Source organism: Ooceraea biroi, chromosome 1, assembly GCF_003672135.1.
Source record: "Ooceraea biroi isolate clonal line C1 chromosome 1, Obir_v5.4, whole genome shotgun sequence".
NCBI classification, from domain to species: Eukaryota; Metazoa; Arthropoda; class Insecta; order Hymenoptera; family Formicidae; genus Ooceraea; species Ooceraea biroi.
The window spans coordinates 11610976-11630086 of record NC_039506.1 but is presented as its reverse complement, the minus strand read 5'-3'; the positions used below and the strand labels follow the sequence as shown (position 1 = coordinate 11630086).

General features: G+C 33.3%; 1 protein-coding gene across 7 annotated transcripts; it reads left to right on the top strand.

Annotated features, from left to right (window-relative positions):
* Positions 1 to 6428: 6428 nt before the first annotated feature.
* On the top strand, positions 6429 to 18667 carry LOC105284623 (eyes absent homolog 4). 7 transcript variants are annotated; one of them, XM_026969891.1, is made up of 10 exons: positions 6429 to 6584; positions 9168 to 9234; positions 12689 to 12810; positions 13283 to 13448; positions 13911 to 14091; positions 14176 to 14311; positions 14692 to 14775; positions 15275 to 15540; positions 15812 to 16268; positions 17167 to 18667. In XM_026969891.1, the coding sequence occupies exons 3-10, from the start codon at positions 12699 to 12701 to the stop codon at positions 17346 to 17348; spliced, it is 1584 nt and encodes a 527-aa protein (XP_026825692.1). In that variant the 5' UTR covers positions 6429 to 6584; positions 9168 to 9234; positions 12689 to 12698; the 3' UTR covers positions 17349 to 18667. The 7 variants fall into 7 exon arrangements, with proteins under 7 accessions (XP_026825692.1, XP_011346589.1, XP_026825682.1 ...); XM_011348287.2 differs by lacking the exon at positions 9168 to 9234 and adding an exon at positions 6842 to 7061 and having other exon boundaries at positions 6429 to 6750; XM_026969881.1 differs by having other exon boundaries at positions 6429 to 7061.
* The last annotated feature ends 444 nt before the right edge of the window (positions 18668 to 19111 follow it).

The following is a 19111-nucleotide window of genomic DNA, read 5'->3' as shown; positions in this document are numbered from 1 at the left end:
AATGCAACAGATTATGCGTGTAACATGCAGAACAAAACTCAGAAATCAGCAGTCCAAACCTAATGCATAAGCTGTTAATAATATATTCCTAATAACATATTCCTAATAATAATTCCTAATAATATATTCCTAAGATTATTCCTAAGATATATATTTCTAAAATATATCGAGACAAAAATCCTATATATATAGAGTACTAAAACCTTGAGGCTATAATAAATTTTCTAAATGGAAAGCGTTTAATGTTGATCAATTATATAATCTAGTCTACAATCGTATGCTCAGACATGATGCATTGTACAGTAAGGAAAATATTCTCAGATGTTCTTAGAATTTATTGATTATAATTGATTTTAACATTTTTACCATATTATAATATAATTTTTATTGTTCATATATGTAATCTGTTTATTACATTTGCGTCGTGTCAGAGTTTCACGAACTTTAGATGATGCAATTTATCAGACCTAAATACATATCTGAGTTAAAAATAGCCTTAATATTAGAATGTTTCGTTTCCAAATAATGTCAAGAATATGTTATTAACTTGTATGCCAGGTTTAAGATATTCTTTATATTCATACACAAAAGATGAAGTAAATTAAATGCAATAATTACATAAGAAAACTTTTATTTCATATTATCTAGAAAATAAATTCTTTAAAAATTTTTTCATGTAAATAAATTACAATATGTAACTGAGAACTGATGAAAGACTTAATCATAAACTTCTTAATTATCTTGCAATCAAAGTGAAAATCTCTCATGTCGAAAATTAGGCGTCAACTGTTGCAGGAAAAGTTTCTTCCAATTCAATTTAATTTATTTATTTTCTACAGTATTATTACATATTATTTATAAATGTTTATAACTGACTTATATCTCGCAATATATAACATGCGTGCTTCTTGGTCAATTTTCTTCGGATCCTCGTCATTAAACATGTTCATCCATTAATTCTTCGCCTCCTTCTGGATCCTTCTGGATATCTACAAGATCAACATGATTCATGGTGGACATCATACATGCATCGGTTCCAAACACTCGAAGCAGTAAATGATTGATTGAAAAACGGTACTTTAGGAATGTCCATGATGTTTTTCATACATTACGAAAATCGATTATTATGCTCTGTGTCATGCTAATAGCATTGATGTGTAAAAATAAAATTATTGATTCATTAAAAACTATCGAAATTTTGTGCGTAGATTACAAACAATCAATAATTTTTTTTTTATTTGATATAAACTTACTATGGCCAGACTATGTTAAGTCTTGCAATTGTTACTCGCAGAAGAATATTAATAAGATAATATACAGAGGAGAGAAATATCTGTGACACACACATATGCGACACATATACATAAAAAAAGGATTAGTTATATATAATATTAAAATATAATTTCTTAAAATTGTGAAATAAGACAAGGAATTGCTGTAAAAATAAAAGCATAGTTTTAAATATATTTAGAGCTCATTGATAAGATAATATATACCCTTTGGAATAAAATAATAACGTCACTATACAATAAGCATTCGACGTTAGCAACTTATGAGTATGTACCTATACATTTTCGCATTTTTCCTAAAGTGCTTGTCCCTATATATACGTATGTATATATGCATGTGTATGTACGCGCTTATATGTGTGTAACACATGTACGCGGACGCGTACTAATCATTTCATTCTTACGTACATACACCGTGTGTTCATTTATACGTCGAGGGTAAATCATAAATCTTTTATACTACGAGAAGCTCTCTCTCCTCTCCCTCTCCCTCCCCCTCTCTCTCCTCTCCCCACCCCTCCCCCTCCCATCCCCCTCACCCTCGCCCCCTCTCTCTCCCTCCCACCCTCTCTCCCTCTCTCTCCCTCCCACCCTCTCTCTCCCTCTCTCCCTCCCCCTCTCCTCTCCCCTCCCCCTCTCCCTCCCTCTCTCCCTCTCACCCTCTCCCCCTCTCTCCCTCTCTCACTCTCTCTCTCTCTCTGGATTTGTGCATATTTATACATATTTATACATATTTGTACATATTTATACATACAACTATGATACATCTAACTTTGCGATTCAGAGAACTCCTACGCTATTATATCATAAAGACACCACGAATCACCATTCTCCGCCATCTCTTTGTCGGTTGTGCTATCGGGGCCAACCCACCGCGGGAATGATGTCGACGCCATGTCTACCTCTACGGAGCGCGTCTGTCTTCATTATGTCCGCCATCTCTTTACGTTCACGAGTGACAACGAGTGACTCTTGGGACACACGATAGCATCCGTCGCGTGTTAGAATCGATATTTCTTTTTACGAGCTAATGTATCACATTTGATGCGAACTCGCGAGAGTCGCACAAATTCCATCACGAGAGGAAGTTCGAAATACAGTAGATCGAAAGCTGACTAAATGGATAATAAATCGGAGACATTTCCTTAGAATTCTGCATATTCGCTACTGTTGTACACAAATGTGAACATCAGAATCTGCGACGAAAATTTTTCTAATAAACTACATCAGTCGATAAATTGTCTTGAGTATAAAAAACAAGAGTACAAAATGATTTAATTTCGCTATCTAGTTTTATAAAATTATATATTTTTTTCTGTATTTTTTCGCTAAATTTTATATATTCGCATAGCTTGTATGACAGTCGATTATATTGTGAATGCGAGCACTCTGCTGAAACAATCGCGAAGAAAGTGCTCGGAAGTGCACGGAAGCGCTTAGACCCCGAAAGTTTTTCAAGATGCTTTTATGGTAACATTAGTGAGACTTTTAACGAAATTTGAGAGTCCATCAAGCTGGCAGAAAACGCACAATGGATGTTGATACAGGGATGTACAAAATTATTTTCTCACTTATGTTGCTTCTCATTTTCGTCGCCATTCTTCAAAAATGCAGATTTATCTTCGTTGCTACAATTGTCGCAAAAAAGCTTCAAACAGTAAAATATTCAAACAGTAGAATACAAAATATAAATAACATAACAGATACAATACAAATGATATAAGTGCTTTATCTAAAAAAATATAGCTCATATAAAATAAATTTAAAAATTAAAACTTGATAACAACATATAAGATAATAAACTTCTAATTGTTAAACTAAGATATTGATAAAAAAATTCTTGAATTAAAAGAAAGAAAAAAAGTCTTGTCTCCAAGATCTTTATTTCTTTTAATCGCAAAAATTCGTATATTGATCTTTATATTTTATATAAATAAAATATAAATAATATATAAATAAAAAAATTCTTGAATTAAAAGAAAGAAATAAAGATCTTGGAGACAAGACTTTTTTTCTTTCTTTTAATTCAAGAATTTTTTTATTTATATATTATTTATATTTTATTTATATAAAATATAAAGATCAATATATGAATTTTTGCGATTAAAAGAAATAAAGATCTTGGAGACAAGACTTTTTTTCTTTCTTTTAATTCAAGAATTTTTTTATCAATATCTTAGTTTAACAATTAGAAGTTTATTATCTTATATGTTGTTATCAAGTTTTAATTTTTAAATTTATTTTATATGAGCTATATTTTTTTAGATAAAGCACTTATATCATTTGTATTGTATCTGTTATGTTATTTATATTTTGTATTCTACTGTTTGAATATTTTACTGTTTGAAGCTTTTTTGCGACAATTGTAGCAACGAAGATAAATCTGCATTTTTATATAAAGATCAATATACGAATAATATAAAGATAATATCTTTATATTATCTGTACATTTATATATATACAGATCTTTATATATAAAAATCTGTACATCTCGCAAGGTCGTTTTTCGACATTTATTATTTCACTCATAGTAAAAGCTCTAATCTGTTTTGTCACGCAGTAACAGAAAAAAAAACGAATATTTCGCAGCGCTTTTATTGCGATATAATCGATAAAACGAGAAAGAAGAATGAACGAGAACGTTCTCGCCTTCTAAGAACCTACTGAGTATGACGTAGTGCCAGTAGACCAAGAATACATTGCTCACGGATAAAAAAAAAGTAGAAAAGACGATATTGTAATTTGCAAATGGTAAATGAATGAAAAGGCAAACGAATTTTGAATAGCTATGAATACTGCAGTTGTATATGTTGCAACAATAATCGATTATATTTCTTCGAATAATAGATTTACTAATTGATTAGTAAACTAATTGTTATCAAAATGAATTAATTTTACGAGAAATTTAAGGCTGTCACACTGTGATTATCACGATTGGATTTGGCTTCTGTGTTGAAGTCGCGTCACTTTTTTTGTCCCTTTAGTATCGATTTTTCAATCATGTGGAACATTTCAATCCAGTTAATCAAAGAGAAGAATAATCTGATAATTGATCAAGGTGAAAAATAATCTGATAATTGATTTCATTTTTTAATAATACTGATCATTAATACTGTTCATTAGTCATGTATTACTGATTAATCGGTCAGCAACCATTACTTGATAATATATGTATATTCATGTTATCATAACTCGCTTAACAATAAAGTAATATATTAACTAACTTCGTTGAATGAATATGCGTAAATATTAAGATTAGCGGCAACCTCACCGATTTTAATGACTCTGACATATTAGATATGCAAATTAATTCGGTGTTTCCATTGAAGAAATTGAGTCTTCATTCATAAAAAAATAATAAATGTGTAAACATGTAAATCTTTGAAATATTCATCATCATTTTTATCATAATACTTTTCTTCATCTATCGGGCAGCTAGCGAATCCTCTCTTGAAAAACCGAAAATAAATAAATACTCAATTTCTTCAAAAGAATTACTTTGCACACCTAATATATCGTCAAGGACATGGCTCTAGCAGTTTGCAAAAAGTTTTAGCCACGTCGCTCGTTATTTATTACAAAGTTATGATTATATTAATTAAAACCAGTGAGGTCACCCTGTTTACTAACAAAATTAATCTAACCCGAATCTAATTTTACAAATTCTATAAGTTTGATTTTAAATAAAAAATTAGTTTGAGTTACGTGAGTTTTTTGGTGGTAAGGGCGCACGGGGAGGGACTCAGTTCTTCTCCCACGTTTTCTTTAGTAATTCATGCGGTAAACAGGGACAACCTCATCGACTTCAATGATCTTGACATATATTGTCAAAAACATGGCTCTGATTAACTTACAAAGAGTTGTAGTTCGTTGTTTATTACAAAATTACAAACAATTAAAATTTCTATGAAGTTACCCTTAATCTTAACGTTTACCGTAATGCTTAATATAATTATTATTATATTATATAATAACATAATTATATTATTATATATTATATAATTATATTAATTATATATTAATTTTATATTAATAATTAAATTTATATTAATTTGTGTGTTCATAATGTTTGTTTTATACTGTACACCTAATTCATAAGATCTTAAAACATGTCCTTTCTCCTTTTAAGGTTCTTTTTATCAAAGTTATCTACGTAACCCTTCGAACACCTTGTTCTTGTCTTGTTTCTAAAAAGCCTGTCTCCGAAGGACGAAGCATCATTGCCGAGCGATTTAAACAAACGATTGAGGACGTGACGCGATAATGACTCGAGTATAAGGATCTATCTCTTCCTATCTTTCTCCTTTATATTAATTTTCTACAGAATTTCTTCTTTTTACTTTTCTCTTTCCATCTTTTTATTCTTATCTTTGCCTTTGTCTCCATCAATGTCGTCTCTTTCTTCGCTTATCTTTCATACCATCGTATGTTAAGCTTGAGTCGTTATTTCTTTCCATTCTAATTAACGAGCAATTTATGTGTGCTCCCATCGACGAGAGCAAGATGGAAAAAATGAGGCAGGGTAAAAGATGAGACAAAGAGAGAGGACACGAGCAGGAAAGAGACAATTTATTACAATTCCCTAAACTCTCTCTCTGGGCGCGCGTGTGTGTGTGCGCGTGTGTGTGTGCGCGTGTGTGCGTCTATGTGTGAAAAGGTATATGCATTGTATGCGCGAATATATTTATATAAATATAAAAATATATAACGTAACGTAAAACAAACAGTTCGGGAAGTAAGTAAGAAGGAAAGTGCAAAAATTAATCAAATAATAGCAAATAATACATAATTTATCGTTCTAGTTAATTTTCTTAGAATATACATGATACGTACGAATACGCCAACACTAGGTGTGTACGTGTATATCAAAATTCCAAAAGGGAAAGAGAAAAAAAGTAGGATGGAAAAGCAGGGACGAGAGGGACGTTGTCAGAGTGTGGAACAAAGAAAGGTGAGTGAATACAAGACAGGATGAGACAAGACGAAAAGAGAGCAAGAGAGTAAAAGCGAGGAGAGAGGGGGGAGAGAAAGAGAGGGAGGGAGAGAAGGTGCGACAGAGAGGAGCCAAACGAGCCAGCCGAACGAACGGGGCGGCCACGTGATCATCGGGCGGGGGTGGCAGGCGACATTTCGCATGCTCAGAACTCCGCAGGCCTTGGTGTATCGCACTCACGAGCACGGGCCCGCCGATATACCTCCGTTACGACGCGCTGGAGAAACAATGGTAGCGAGCAGTCCGCCGTAGTGAAGGATCTGTCCTCGCACGAGATCCATTCGAATCTTCTCGGAGACGGCGTTAGTAAAATTATAGAAAACGCGTCCTCCTCGCTCGCGATCGCAATCGCGAAGGGTGAATTTGCACGGTGCGCGATCCTCGGTCAGGATTCTCGGTGAGCGCACCCCTCGGAGCGCGCGAACGGAGCGGAACCTCACGGGAGATCCTCGCGGGGAATACATCTCGGTTGGTCGCGAGAACATTGCTCCTCCGTTCCATTCGTGACTGATTCGCAACGAAATTCAACAAATCAAGTTGTATATTTTTTTGGCAGCAGCAGCGGCAGCCGCAACAGCAGCAGCAACAGCAGCAGCGGCGGAGGTCGCTAACGTGTGTATGTGTATGTGTATGTGTTGTGTGCCTGTGCCGAGCGGTGCGCAAAACGTAATGCGTAAAACAGGGTGATCAGTATAAGAAACACGATGTTTCCGTGCTCGTGGAAGGTGCGAGAAAAGTGTGAATCTCAGTGAAATAAAAGACGAGGGTGAAACGCGCAGGTTCGCACGACGCAACGCGCACAAACGCACGTAGACACGCATGTAGACACGGACACACGCATACACACACGCGCGCACATGCACGCACGCACGCACGCACGCACGCACGCAGCCCGCACGCACACACGCACGCACGCACGCACACATATAATACAGCCTCCTTAGGATAACAATGCTATTGTCAGGAGGGAATCACCAACGGCTTCCTTTAATCGTTTGTCGAATCGTCCTATCTGTACTTTGGAGCTAACGAGACAGGACGCAAGGTTTGATCGGCGTTACTCAATTCAATCAGTCAAGATTTCTTTTTTTTCCTCCGTTTTTACAGAAGATCCGACGAAAGTTGAATGATAAGTCAAGAATAAATCAACAATTTGTTGTGCCTAATTGTCGTGTCACTTGCTCGACGATATAAGCATTCAGCTCTCAAACACAACGCTAAGATATTTAGCTGAGAGCTGAATAAGTTTGCTGGAAAGGAAATGAGAATGCAAGATAGAAATGTGAAATAAAAATTTAAAAAGAAATACAATGTAGAAATTTTGTTCTAGAAAATATGGAGATCGTGAATGTCTAATGAGTTATCAAATTTGTGTTTATGGTACTTAATGCACGTAAATTATAATTTGAATATATAAATAAGAAAAGTGCTTCTTACGTTGCTATTTTGCTGGAAATTTTAGTTCCAAATCATCATTTATTAATATTAAATCTGGAAATTACACGCGTATTTACTCCTACATAAGAAAAACTTATTTATTGAGATAAATTCTTGACAATGACATTTTCGGCTCTAGAACTCACAATATTATAAACTCACAACATACGTACATGCAGCATATATTATGCAATTGAAAATTTTTATGAAAACTTTTGCATTACCGCAAATATGATATTTTTTTTCTCATAATTTTACATATCATGGATTATAATATGAATTTCAGTATCAAAAATGTTAAAATTTATTTATTGTGATTGTCAAAACTTTATTTTTTGAAAAAGATGAGAATTTTAGGATTATAAGTTTTATTTATTTATAATTTTATGATGTATACTTTGAGTACTCATTATATTTTAATAATTGTTCCTTTTCTTAAAGTTCTTGAGAAATATTTTTTACTTAACGTTCTGATATACATATATATAAAGAATAGAATAGGAAAAATATACTTTGCTTGTCCAATTTATTAGAATTTATGACAATTCACTTTAATAAAACCGTATGGATGTTATGAAGGCTTACATCGTACGTATATTTTTCTCTCTCTCTCTCTCTCTCTCTCTCTCTCTCTCTCTCTGCTAAATAGACAACAGCCAGAGGTAACGACTATTATGCGGATGTTCGCACATACGCATGAAACATAATTAATTGAGCATGCGTAACTTATGCATCCCATTCGGCTCGTTACGGCGGTAATGTATTTTAATTGGCCAGGCGTTGCGTAATATCAAATAATACATTCCCTCCAAAAAGCCTGTCGCGCTTTTGATTAAGCAGTTGTCTCCCTCCGAAATACAGTTTGTGACAGTTCGTGAAATATTCTAAAAACAATGTATATACGTAGGTGCATTACAACACATAAGTGTTACTGTCTAATAACATATACAATTCCAGTGTTAATGTTTAAATAACATCATGTTGAAAAATAGTAAGAGTTAAAATAAAAATAAGATATAAAAATTGTCTTAAAACATTTAATTTAGAAAAATTCTTTCCAACGCCAATTAGTAAATCAATATATAGTCTTCATTTATTCTTGACCAGACTGGCAAATACAAGATGTTACAAAATCACGACGTTTCGACCTACAGTTTTAAGGTCCTTATCAAGTGATACGTAGTCACTCTTTCCAGAGAGCGACCATAAACAATAAACCACTAATAAAAGGAATCACCGCACATAAAATACTCCTCTTTGATTTTCATTTCACTTTGTAAAGTTAGTGTGGATTATGTTGTTGTCGGCTTCTATTATGAAGGATTATGATTGCGGATTAAAACTGTAGGTCGAAACGTCGTGATTTTGTAACATCTTGTATTTGCCAGTCTGGTCAAGAATAAATGAAGACTATATATTAAAACATCTAATTTAGTATGTTTTTTCAGCTTTCTTTAAATTGAAAGGAAAACAATTTTTATCGGATTAATAGGAAAAACAGGAAAAAATATATTGGTAATAAATATGTATTTACTCATTAATTATTTTATTTATCCATTACATGTATTTATCTGTTAAATAAAATAATATAAAAATTGACACAGTACAACTATCATGCAAGCACATAAAATACAACTTTTTTATAGATACATTTTTTATACGTACACATACATATCACACATACATTTATGTATAATAAGTTACGCTAAGCATCTGGTTGACAAAATCAATTTCATAAAAAGTTAGAAAAATTTATTAAACACTTTGCGATATTGATAATAAAGTTCTTAAAATTCGCGTGTTTCTCATTTTGCTTGAACTTACATTACAAGTATTTGCAACATTGTTAAACTTTTTCTATATTCAAAATACTGTAATATTGTAGACCGATCGCTGCTGTGTATCATAAGGATCGCAATTTTTCAAAAAGAAAAATAAAATAACTGTATATATAGAGAGAGATATTCTACTAAATAATTTTTAACAATTTTCGTAATTTTTGTATTAATCTTAACATATCATATCTTAGCATATTTCTCGTTCGGATATTTGAAAAATGATATTGTTATTGTTTACTTTGATTTGATGAAAGTCTGTTGGTAATTTCAATGCACATATTCTTGCACTCAATATTAAACGTACGATACATTAATATATCTTAGAAAGCTATTTAGCAAACTCAACACAGGTATTAAAACATGCTAATTCAATCTTAGTTGAAAAAAAGTTTCCTAAAATTTCTTATGGCATTTAATGGTGAGCTAGTAGAAAGATGTCCGGTCAGAAAAATATTTAAATTTCGAATAACACACAAGTTTTATGAAAAAGATTTTCACATGTTATAATGTGAAATCTTCGATGATTAATATATATTTAAGTAAGCGCTGTCTATTGTCTGAAATAATTTGTGTACGCGTACGCATGTGACTGCGGAGGAACAATATTTTTCGAAAAATGCTCGAGAAGTTTTCTTACAATGCGACTGGATATAAGCTTTTGTCGGACAAAAAGCTTTTGTCTCAAAGAACTGTAGCCATCCTGAGAGCATTGCTTCTCCTTTTTCTTTTCTGTACGACGTAAACCGACCCATTAAGAGGGATGAGAGAGTCCTGCGAGCCATGCGGCATTCCTAGTGCTGCATTTCGCTCTTCTGACGGTTGACGGACGGATAGACAAGCCAGCCAGACAGCAAGCTAAGCAACTCGCTCGTGATAAACACTTCGGTACAAGCTTTTGTTTAGATAAGCAGAGTGCCTTTTCATCTCGCTTCGTCTTGCATTATATTACTACCGACGTGGCGAGATAAACCGTCAAGACGCGCATACCACTAACATAAATAGTGGCGACAAATTCATTCATGCTAGGTCACACGCGCGCACACACACACACACACACACAAATCGAAATCGATCTTTTCGTGGAAAAATATTTCAGTTAAAAGATATCATATCAGATAAATATTTCTACCTATTAACTACCTATCTAATCTACCTATTACATATGAAATCTTATTTCTTGATAGTTTATACATATATACCAGGGTGGATCCAAACGTTCCGGCCAGACTCTGAAATCTTACAGGAAATTTAATTCTGAACAAAAAGTTTCCTATAAACATGGGTCGAAAAATGCTTCCTTAAAAAGTTAGCGCCCAAAACCTCTGAAATCACGGTTATTTTATATATTTTTACAAATATCAAGGAAAGTATGCGTTTTTTAACAAAAAGTACCGAAACGAAAGTTGTAGAGATTTAAATTATCTTTTAAATACGACGACAATGATTGTAGTACGTTCCATAGGTTTTGAAAATAACCAGTTTCAAATGTACAAAAAAAGTGTTTCTTCAGCTATCGACGATAGAGCTTTTTAAAAATATTCTTCATTCATACTATAGTTATGGCCTTAGTTACTTTTTAATATTTATCTTGCTCGTTAGTTATTCCACTAAAAAAATGTTATACAAATTTTCTGTATAGTTTAAACCAATCACGATAGGTGGATGAAAGGAAGAGCAGAAGGTGAAAAGAAAACTGGTTATCTCAAAACCTGTGGAACGTACTATAATCACTTTGATCTCATTTGAAGATAATTTCTCTACAACTTTTGTTTCGGTACTTTTTGTTAAAAAACGCACACTTTCCTTAACATTTATAAAAATCTATAAAATAACCGTGATTTCAGAAGTTTTTGGGCGCTAACTTTTTAAGGAAGCACTTTTCGACCCATGTTTATAGGAAACATTTTATTCAGAATTAAATTTCCTATAAGATCTCAAAGTCTGGCCGGAACGTTTGGGCCCACCCTGTATATGTATAAAGAAGATAGATCAAATCTATGTGCATCATAGTAAAGCTATAAAGATTGTATTTTCGGATAGAGCGAAATTCCTCGATGCAAAATAGTAATGAGGCAACGAATTGACTTGAATTGACAATGAATTGAGTTACCTATTACTTACATTTTGTCCTTTTAACAGTAGCTAATTTGTTCCACAAAGAAACGTATCGTAAATTAAATCACACGTTCCATTTAAAGCGTTAATTAACAGAATTTACAAAATTTTTAAAAGCGTCATTTGAAATTTTATTACTGAGATATGTAGTTTTAAATATCGGAGAAGGGTGTCACAGTACTTGAAGCTGGATTATTATATTTCTATTAAGCAAGAGAATAAATTGATTTTTTAATTAAATTACGTGAATTACGTTGATAAAAGACGCGGTATGATCAATGTAACTATCGATATATATCGATTATGTACTTATTATGTATAATTTATGTATGTATGTATAAGGCACGCTCGCGCTGCGTGTGCGTCTGTGTGCGTGTATGTACATACATATCAAGGGCAGAATGCAAATAGATAGTGACTTGGCAACGTAAGAATACATAATGTAAAACGTTGCGGGAGAAGGTTCTATTGGCTGGTTTCGGTATCTCATGGTATACGCCTACCCGACCAGTCACTCCACCTCTTCGAGACGCAATTGGCAGACAATAATGAAGTTCGCACGTATACAGACACAACTCTTGCAACCTTGCAGGTGTCAGCCTCCCTCCACTTCACCGTGGAATCTTATTTATTTTTCGGCACGATTATTCAATGTCTCGTTAATTAAATTATGCAAATATATTGGCATCATATCAACATTATAACTATTCTCTTCTTATTCCTTTCTTATTTATTTTATTCGTATCGCTCGTATTGTTTCATTACTATTTTGGAGCCTTTTATTTATTACACAGATTTCTTGTTTCTCCCTTTCATCTACGACTTCTTTGGACATTTATAAATTACTTTGGTATTTCCATCAAAGATATTTTTATGTCGAAATGTCAATCATTTTTTAATTATAAGTATTTCCTTTCTTTCATCTATTTACTGTTTAATTTATTTCTAGTCCCTTTTTTGTTTGTCATACAAACGGCCGGCAAACGTAAATAAATCGGTCATTTGTGTCATTACAGGTAGAGTGATATGTTAACCGAAGACAATGATCCGACGAAACCAGCAGGGGTTTTAGACAATGCTGGCAACGTGTCCTCTTCGACAGAAGCCTCGGTACAACATCCCTGCGCCGTAAACAATGGTAGATAGAGATGTAACAGCATTGGCAATAGATGCGTCAGTTAATAAAAGGAGACATATCACTTTAGATAAAAGCAGATTTATATAAATTAGCAATTCTTTATTTTCTAATAAATTTCGGAATACTATTGATAAGAGTTGTTTATCAGTAATTTATTATAATTACTGGTCATCTATTCTATTACATTAAATCGACTAATTTGTATTTTAATATATATTTTTCTCTACTTATTGCATAATTTTATTGCGACTACTCATTCTTTAAAAAACAGTCGAAAGCGAATCAATGGTATTGTAAATATTATTATTAAATATTAGTATTTTTGTTGTTATTGTAATTGCTCTTTTGATTATCAATATTATTTTTGCCACATAATTTTTTAATTTTTAAATAAAGATGCAAAGCATGAGTATTTTAGAAAATAATATTTCCATCAATAGCTTGCATAAATAAATCGTCATTTTCATGTTAGAGGCCGAAGTTAAGAATGAGGTGCAGGACTGCCCCGAAAATGACAGTGTACCCGGTGGCGAATTATACATTGATGAGAATGCTGAGGAGAAGGAACAGGAATATCCGGATTCGTTGGAGAAGGCGGATTACGGATCTCTGTATGGTGCCAATCAATATTATAACAGGTATTTAGATATTAATATGAAGTGATTCAGTGATTAAATAACGAAGCAGATTTTATTTTTGAAAAACGGTTGATATTAGGATTAAAATAATCTCTTACTTTGTTTCTCTGTTTAATTTCTTCAATACGGATACAAAATGATTGGCACTATCAAGCAGTAATTGAAACTCTGGTTCGCAAATGTCCTCTATCGATATAGAATATACGTCAAATAAAATGAAAGAAAGAGGTAAAGAGGTGAGGAAGAGAGAGATTATAAAATATTTCTCTTTCTCTTCTTAATAAAATTCACCTCATTACTTTATGATCTTATAAGATCATAATTACAGATTTTAATTAAATCTTCTTTAACATAATTGCGTTAGACTTTCCATAATTTGTGCAACTGACTCAGACTGCTGCAAAATAATTTTCCATCCGTCGAAGATATATCTTCATTTTTATATTTTCTCTTTTATTACAGCTTATACAACCCATCGCCTTACGGATCGACAACAGCGTCTAAAAACGCATCGAGCTTGCAGAGCTCGTATCTGAGCTCTTACACGTCGTCCGGCTCGATGACGCAGTATCCGTACGCCGGTTACAACAGCGGGACGACAACCTTCCCGAACGTGGCGCAAAATATATCATCAGCCTCTCAGGTGACGATACACGCGTGACAGTTGTTCCATTTCCATCGTTTATCATTTATTTACGAAAAACTCTTTCTATTATTCTCCCTGTAGAAATTGGACTACAGCACTTATAGCAGTAGTTTATACGGAAACGACAGGGTACCACTCCAATATTCCGGATATTATCCCGTAACCGGTTATCACGCGTCACCAGCCTCGTTCAACATTGGGAATATCAATTTCGCTGGTAAACCGTTCATCCTTAGATCACGCGCTTCTTTTCTTTTCGTTCTATAATAAATAAAGACAAATTTCAATTCCGTGAAACGATACTTGTGGATAATCGAGAAAGATAGCAATATAATTTGCTAAAAATCAAATTGTAATCAAAAAATAAAATATGCGTACAAGCTGTTTATTTGTTACAGTATGATGATTGAAAACTCTGTTACACATTATATTGCAATATCAATTTCATATTATATAATGTAGAATCAAACGTACGTTGCTTTCGAAATAAACGCGCAAATAAGAATAATTCAACTATTTGAACAAAAGTTACCTGCATGCTTGTCGCCGTTCATTTAAATAGTAATTAACAATGTTAATTCCCGTTTGAACGAAAAGATTCGACCAAGTCCGCGCTCTCGTTGGACTCGACGACGCACGATGCAAGTGATCTGACCGCACGAGAAACCGCAAACATCGAAGGTAATATATTCTCAATATATCTTTGTCTCTTATTTTAATTGCGTATATATTTTAGTTAATTTTTCTTCAAGCACCATACTGTATTGTAATCTTCCCTTATTTATTTTTCTTTAAATTAATTCAATTAATTTTTGCAGAGAAGAACCAATCATTAAATCCTAAATTATGAGTACTGACTTATATCTCTATTGTAAAATATTATTAATTAATATACACTGCGCATTATGTAGAATATATTCAATGAAATTATTAAAGAAAAATTATATCTACCAAGTAAATATTTAATCTAACCGTCTGTCGTAATATTGTATTTCAAATATTTTTCTCCTTTTCTCTTCGTCCCACCAACAAGAAAAGTATTATATTTAATAAATTTGTTTGCATAATTGCATTAATTTTTATAATTAACGATGATCGATTAATAATAATTGAAATAATAATGTAAAACAAAGTATTTGTCGATTAAAAAGATGTTTAGAAGCAATCTTTACTTTTATAGTGGCGACAACGAAGCCATGCAGGCGCGGAAGGAGACAGAGCGGAAGCGGGAATAGTATCGGTTCCGCGGATACGACGGAAGCCGGCCCCGAACGCATATTTATCTGGGACCTCGACGAAACCATAGTCGTGTTTCATTCCTTACTAACTGGGCAATTCGCCACGAAGCACCGTAAGGATCCAAATCTCCTGGCTCAGACAGCGTATAGAATGGAAGAGATGATATTCAATTTGGCAGATACACACTTCTTCTTCACTGACATCGAGGTGAAGTTGACTTGCTGATACGTGTTATATAGCAGGACGGCTTATCCGAGTAATACCTGACTAGCTTTAAAACTGAAGAAATATCTATATACAATGGGCGAATATATAATACAAAAAGAATGCTTTTTCTTCAAAATCATTTTTTCTAGAAAAAGGATCAAAAACATTTCGTTATCTTCGATCAAGATCTGAAGCTTGGATTATAGTTAAATATTATTTGATCATTTCCTGCTTCTGAATAAGAAATTAATGTATCGGTATCTTTTCGTAGGACTGTGATCAAGTGCACATAGACGACGTCTCATCGGATGACAACGGGCAGGACTTATCGTCCTATAATTTTGCGACCGATGGTTTTCAATGCGCATCCGCGAACAACGGAATATGTTTGGCTTCCGGCGTGCGTGGCGGCGTCGATTGGATGAGAAAACTGGCATTCCGTTATCGCAAAATCAAAGAGATCTATTGTAATTACCGCAACAACGTCGGCGGCTTGCTAGGTACAACTAAACGCGAACAGTGGCTACAGCTACGTTCCGAGATCGAGGTATTGACCGACAACTGGTTGACATCGGCCGTGAAATGTCTGAACATCATCAATAAGCGAAGCCACTGTATTAATATCCTGGTGACGACCACGCAACTGGTTCCCGCGCTCTCCAAGGTTCTACTCTTCGGCATCGGCGGCATATTTCCTATAGAGAATATATATTCAGCTTCAAAAATCGGTAAATATTAAGAAATAATTAAATGATATATTAATTAACTGAATAATTTTCAAGAAAAAGAAGTAGTATGTAACTAGCTACGACACTTTATCACACTTTAAAGTGGGCATTACATACTTATATCCTAGATAGCACAAGGATGTCCTTGAGGCATCCAAAGGACGTATATGATATCCTGAAGATATCGCATTTTAATCCTCGGATCCCCTCTGGACATCCTGAGGAAGAGTAAATGAGTAAACTTATAAAATAATTAAGATTGAACATAAATGTGACACATATCGAATTTACATCCAGAGGATTTTATTACAATATTTGACATTTTTCAATTAGATAAAATGCCTAATATGACTGAAAAGAGTCATATACGTTGATAAAAACTATTTTTAATACATGACAAAACAGCCCACAAATATCCTAGGATATCGTGGACATATTGCAGAGGACGTTTTGTGCTACCTGGGATGTATACAAAAAAGCGATTGAAAAATAATGAATAAAAAAAATGAAAAATAACATGATCAAACTTATAGTTCGTGCAGTAAATAATATTGACTAAATAAACTGAAATAAAAATTAAAAATAAAGCAAACAATTATTCTACGAATACGTGAAAATACATTCAAGCAAAAATGTATTCGCAAATATATTACATTTCGTGCGATTTGTTTTTTCTATAGACAAGCAAAAGATTCAATTGTTCTTTTTTTCTTATCTTTTACCGATATTCTTAGGCTGCAGTCCAGCTTTTGATACTGCAAATAATTCAAAACACTATATCTTTCCTTCTTTTGCTTTGAAAGAAGAAAACGGATAGAATGTGTTCTGAAGCATTTGAAACGTCAACTGTGTAATCGCAGCCTTAATATCATGGTAAATTCACTTGTTCCCGTTTCAGGAAAGGAGAGTTGTTTCGGCAGAGTGGTCGCCAGATTTGGTCGAAGATGTACGTACGTGGTTATCGGTGACGATTCAGACGAGGAGACCGCGGCACGCACGCATAACTTTCCCTTTTGGAGGATAAATAGTCACTCTGACACTCAAGCCCTATACAATGCCTTAGAAATGGGATTTCTTTAATCAAAAAGAGATGTATGTACAGAAAATAGTCTAAAAATGTCGGAAGGTATTTCAATTATGCGGTAAAAACGGCGCTAGTCCCGTACAACTCGCGGAGAAGAGCTACACGGGAAAAGAAGAATCCAGTGAGCATCATGCTTAATTCTTCCTTTTCTCTCTGGGACATTCTCTTACTATTCCTATAATTCCTTATCACGTGTAATATATATATATATATATATATATAAAGGAAAAGTCGACACTTTTCACGATTAACATATTATACGGCTGTACTAGCCGATGTTAAAATATCTCACAAGTTCAGAGTTGGCCCTCGCTCTCGCTTTGCACGTGATATAAAATGAAAGTAAAACTCTAACAGTGATAAGCAAAAACAAATACCATAAGAAACAAAGATTTATATATATTAAGATTCCTCTGAAAAGTCTTTAACTTTGGCCGATTCTCATTTGTATGTACAATATTATATCAACTAAAAAAGGGTATTTCTTTGCGAAAAGAATATCTGTAACGTTTCGTGTGTACTTAAGAGCATTATATTCGTATCCTTTTGCCTCCGATGATGAAATCAAACGACTTTAGCCGTTGTACATGATATAACGACACGATTTTACGGTCGCAACAATTTTTCATAGTTTTTTCACGTAGATTTTATATATATACCGTCTTTTATATGAACTAATATAATTATTATATTAGTTTACTCGATACATCGTGATATATCTCCACGCGCGAATTCTTGGAAAGAATTAAACACTTTAGTGATTCGTTGCATTTCGATTAATCACTTTTACATTATGTTTGTTCATTATGCTACATGTATCTGTTACATTCCTCTAGCTTTTGTGAAGCAAATATAGTCGTAAGCAGCATCTTCGTTATGTATATTTTGGAAGTATTCATATCAATTATATAAACGTATTACCACATAATTAAATTGGACAGAAATGCACTATAGAAGGAGTATTTATATATTTGTAAAACTACTATGCAGTTATACTAGATTGTATTTTGGAATTATACAAGACTACTCCAGAACGCAAGAATTCATTAATTAGTATAACAAAAAGAGAAACGGATTAGTATAGTTGCCGATTGATAATTGATATCGTTATGTGTAAAAACAGTTTATAGAAATTTTCTGAATATATCGTATTATTCGTTAACAAAACTATCAATAAAGATATAATTAAAAATGTAACGTAAAATAATCATTTATGTCTGAAATGAAGATTATGATTCAATTATATCTTTTGGGAAGATGCATCAAACTTACAATGTAATGATAAATCCTCATAATATAAGATTAATGCGTTCAAGATCAATATTCTCATTTTACTTAAAACGTGCAAACGCACATTTCAATTTTTAGTTTAACTTGCTCCATTTTTCTACACACTGTTAGTATACTTGAAATTTACATAATAATTTTTATCGCGTCTCATATATAAAAAAAACTGCTTATATTCGATCAGTAGTAGTAGTGATGGCTCCCGGATAGAAACCGCGTTCCTTGACAGTTCTATGTCAACGTTTTGCAGACATTGTAGTCTGCATCATCAGGGTTGAGCTCCGATACTGAGCTCCCTTGATTTGTGGTAATCCTTCCCACACAGCAAAATATATCAGCTGACATAATCGCATATGTATATGCCTACAATTTTAAGTCATATCTGAGATATTTTATTTTCAGATATTCACAGAATATCTGTAGGATATCTCATAACTCTATATCACATTTTTCTTTGAAAAAGATATCTGTG

Excerpts from the sequence above, each read along its gene's own strand:
- LOC105284623 (XM_011348289.2), top strand. The coding sequence starts at position 12,699 with ATGTTAACCGAAGACAATGATCCGACGAAACCAGCAGGGGTTTTAGAC. Across the intron at positions 14,312-14,691 it reads TGGGAATATCAATTTCGCTG|ATTCGACCAAGTCCGCGCTC; the intron begins GTAAACCGTTCA and ends TTGAACGAAAAG. Across the intron at positions 16,269-17,166 it reads ATATTCAGCTTCAAAAATCG|GAAAGGAGAGTTGTTTCGGC; the intron begins GTAAATATTAAG and ends TTCCCGTTTCAG.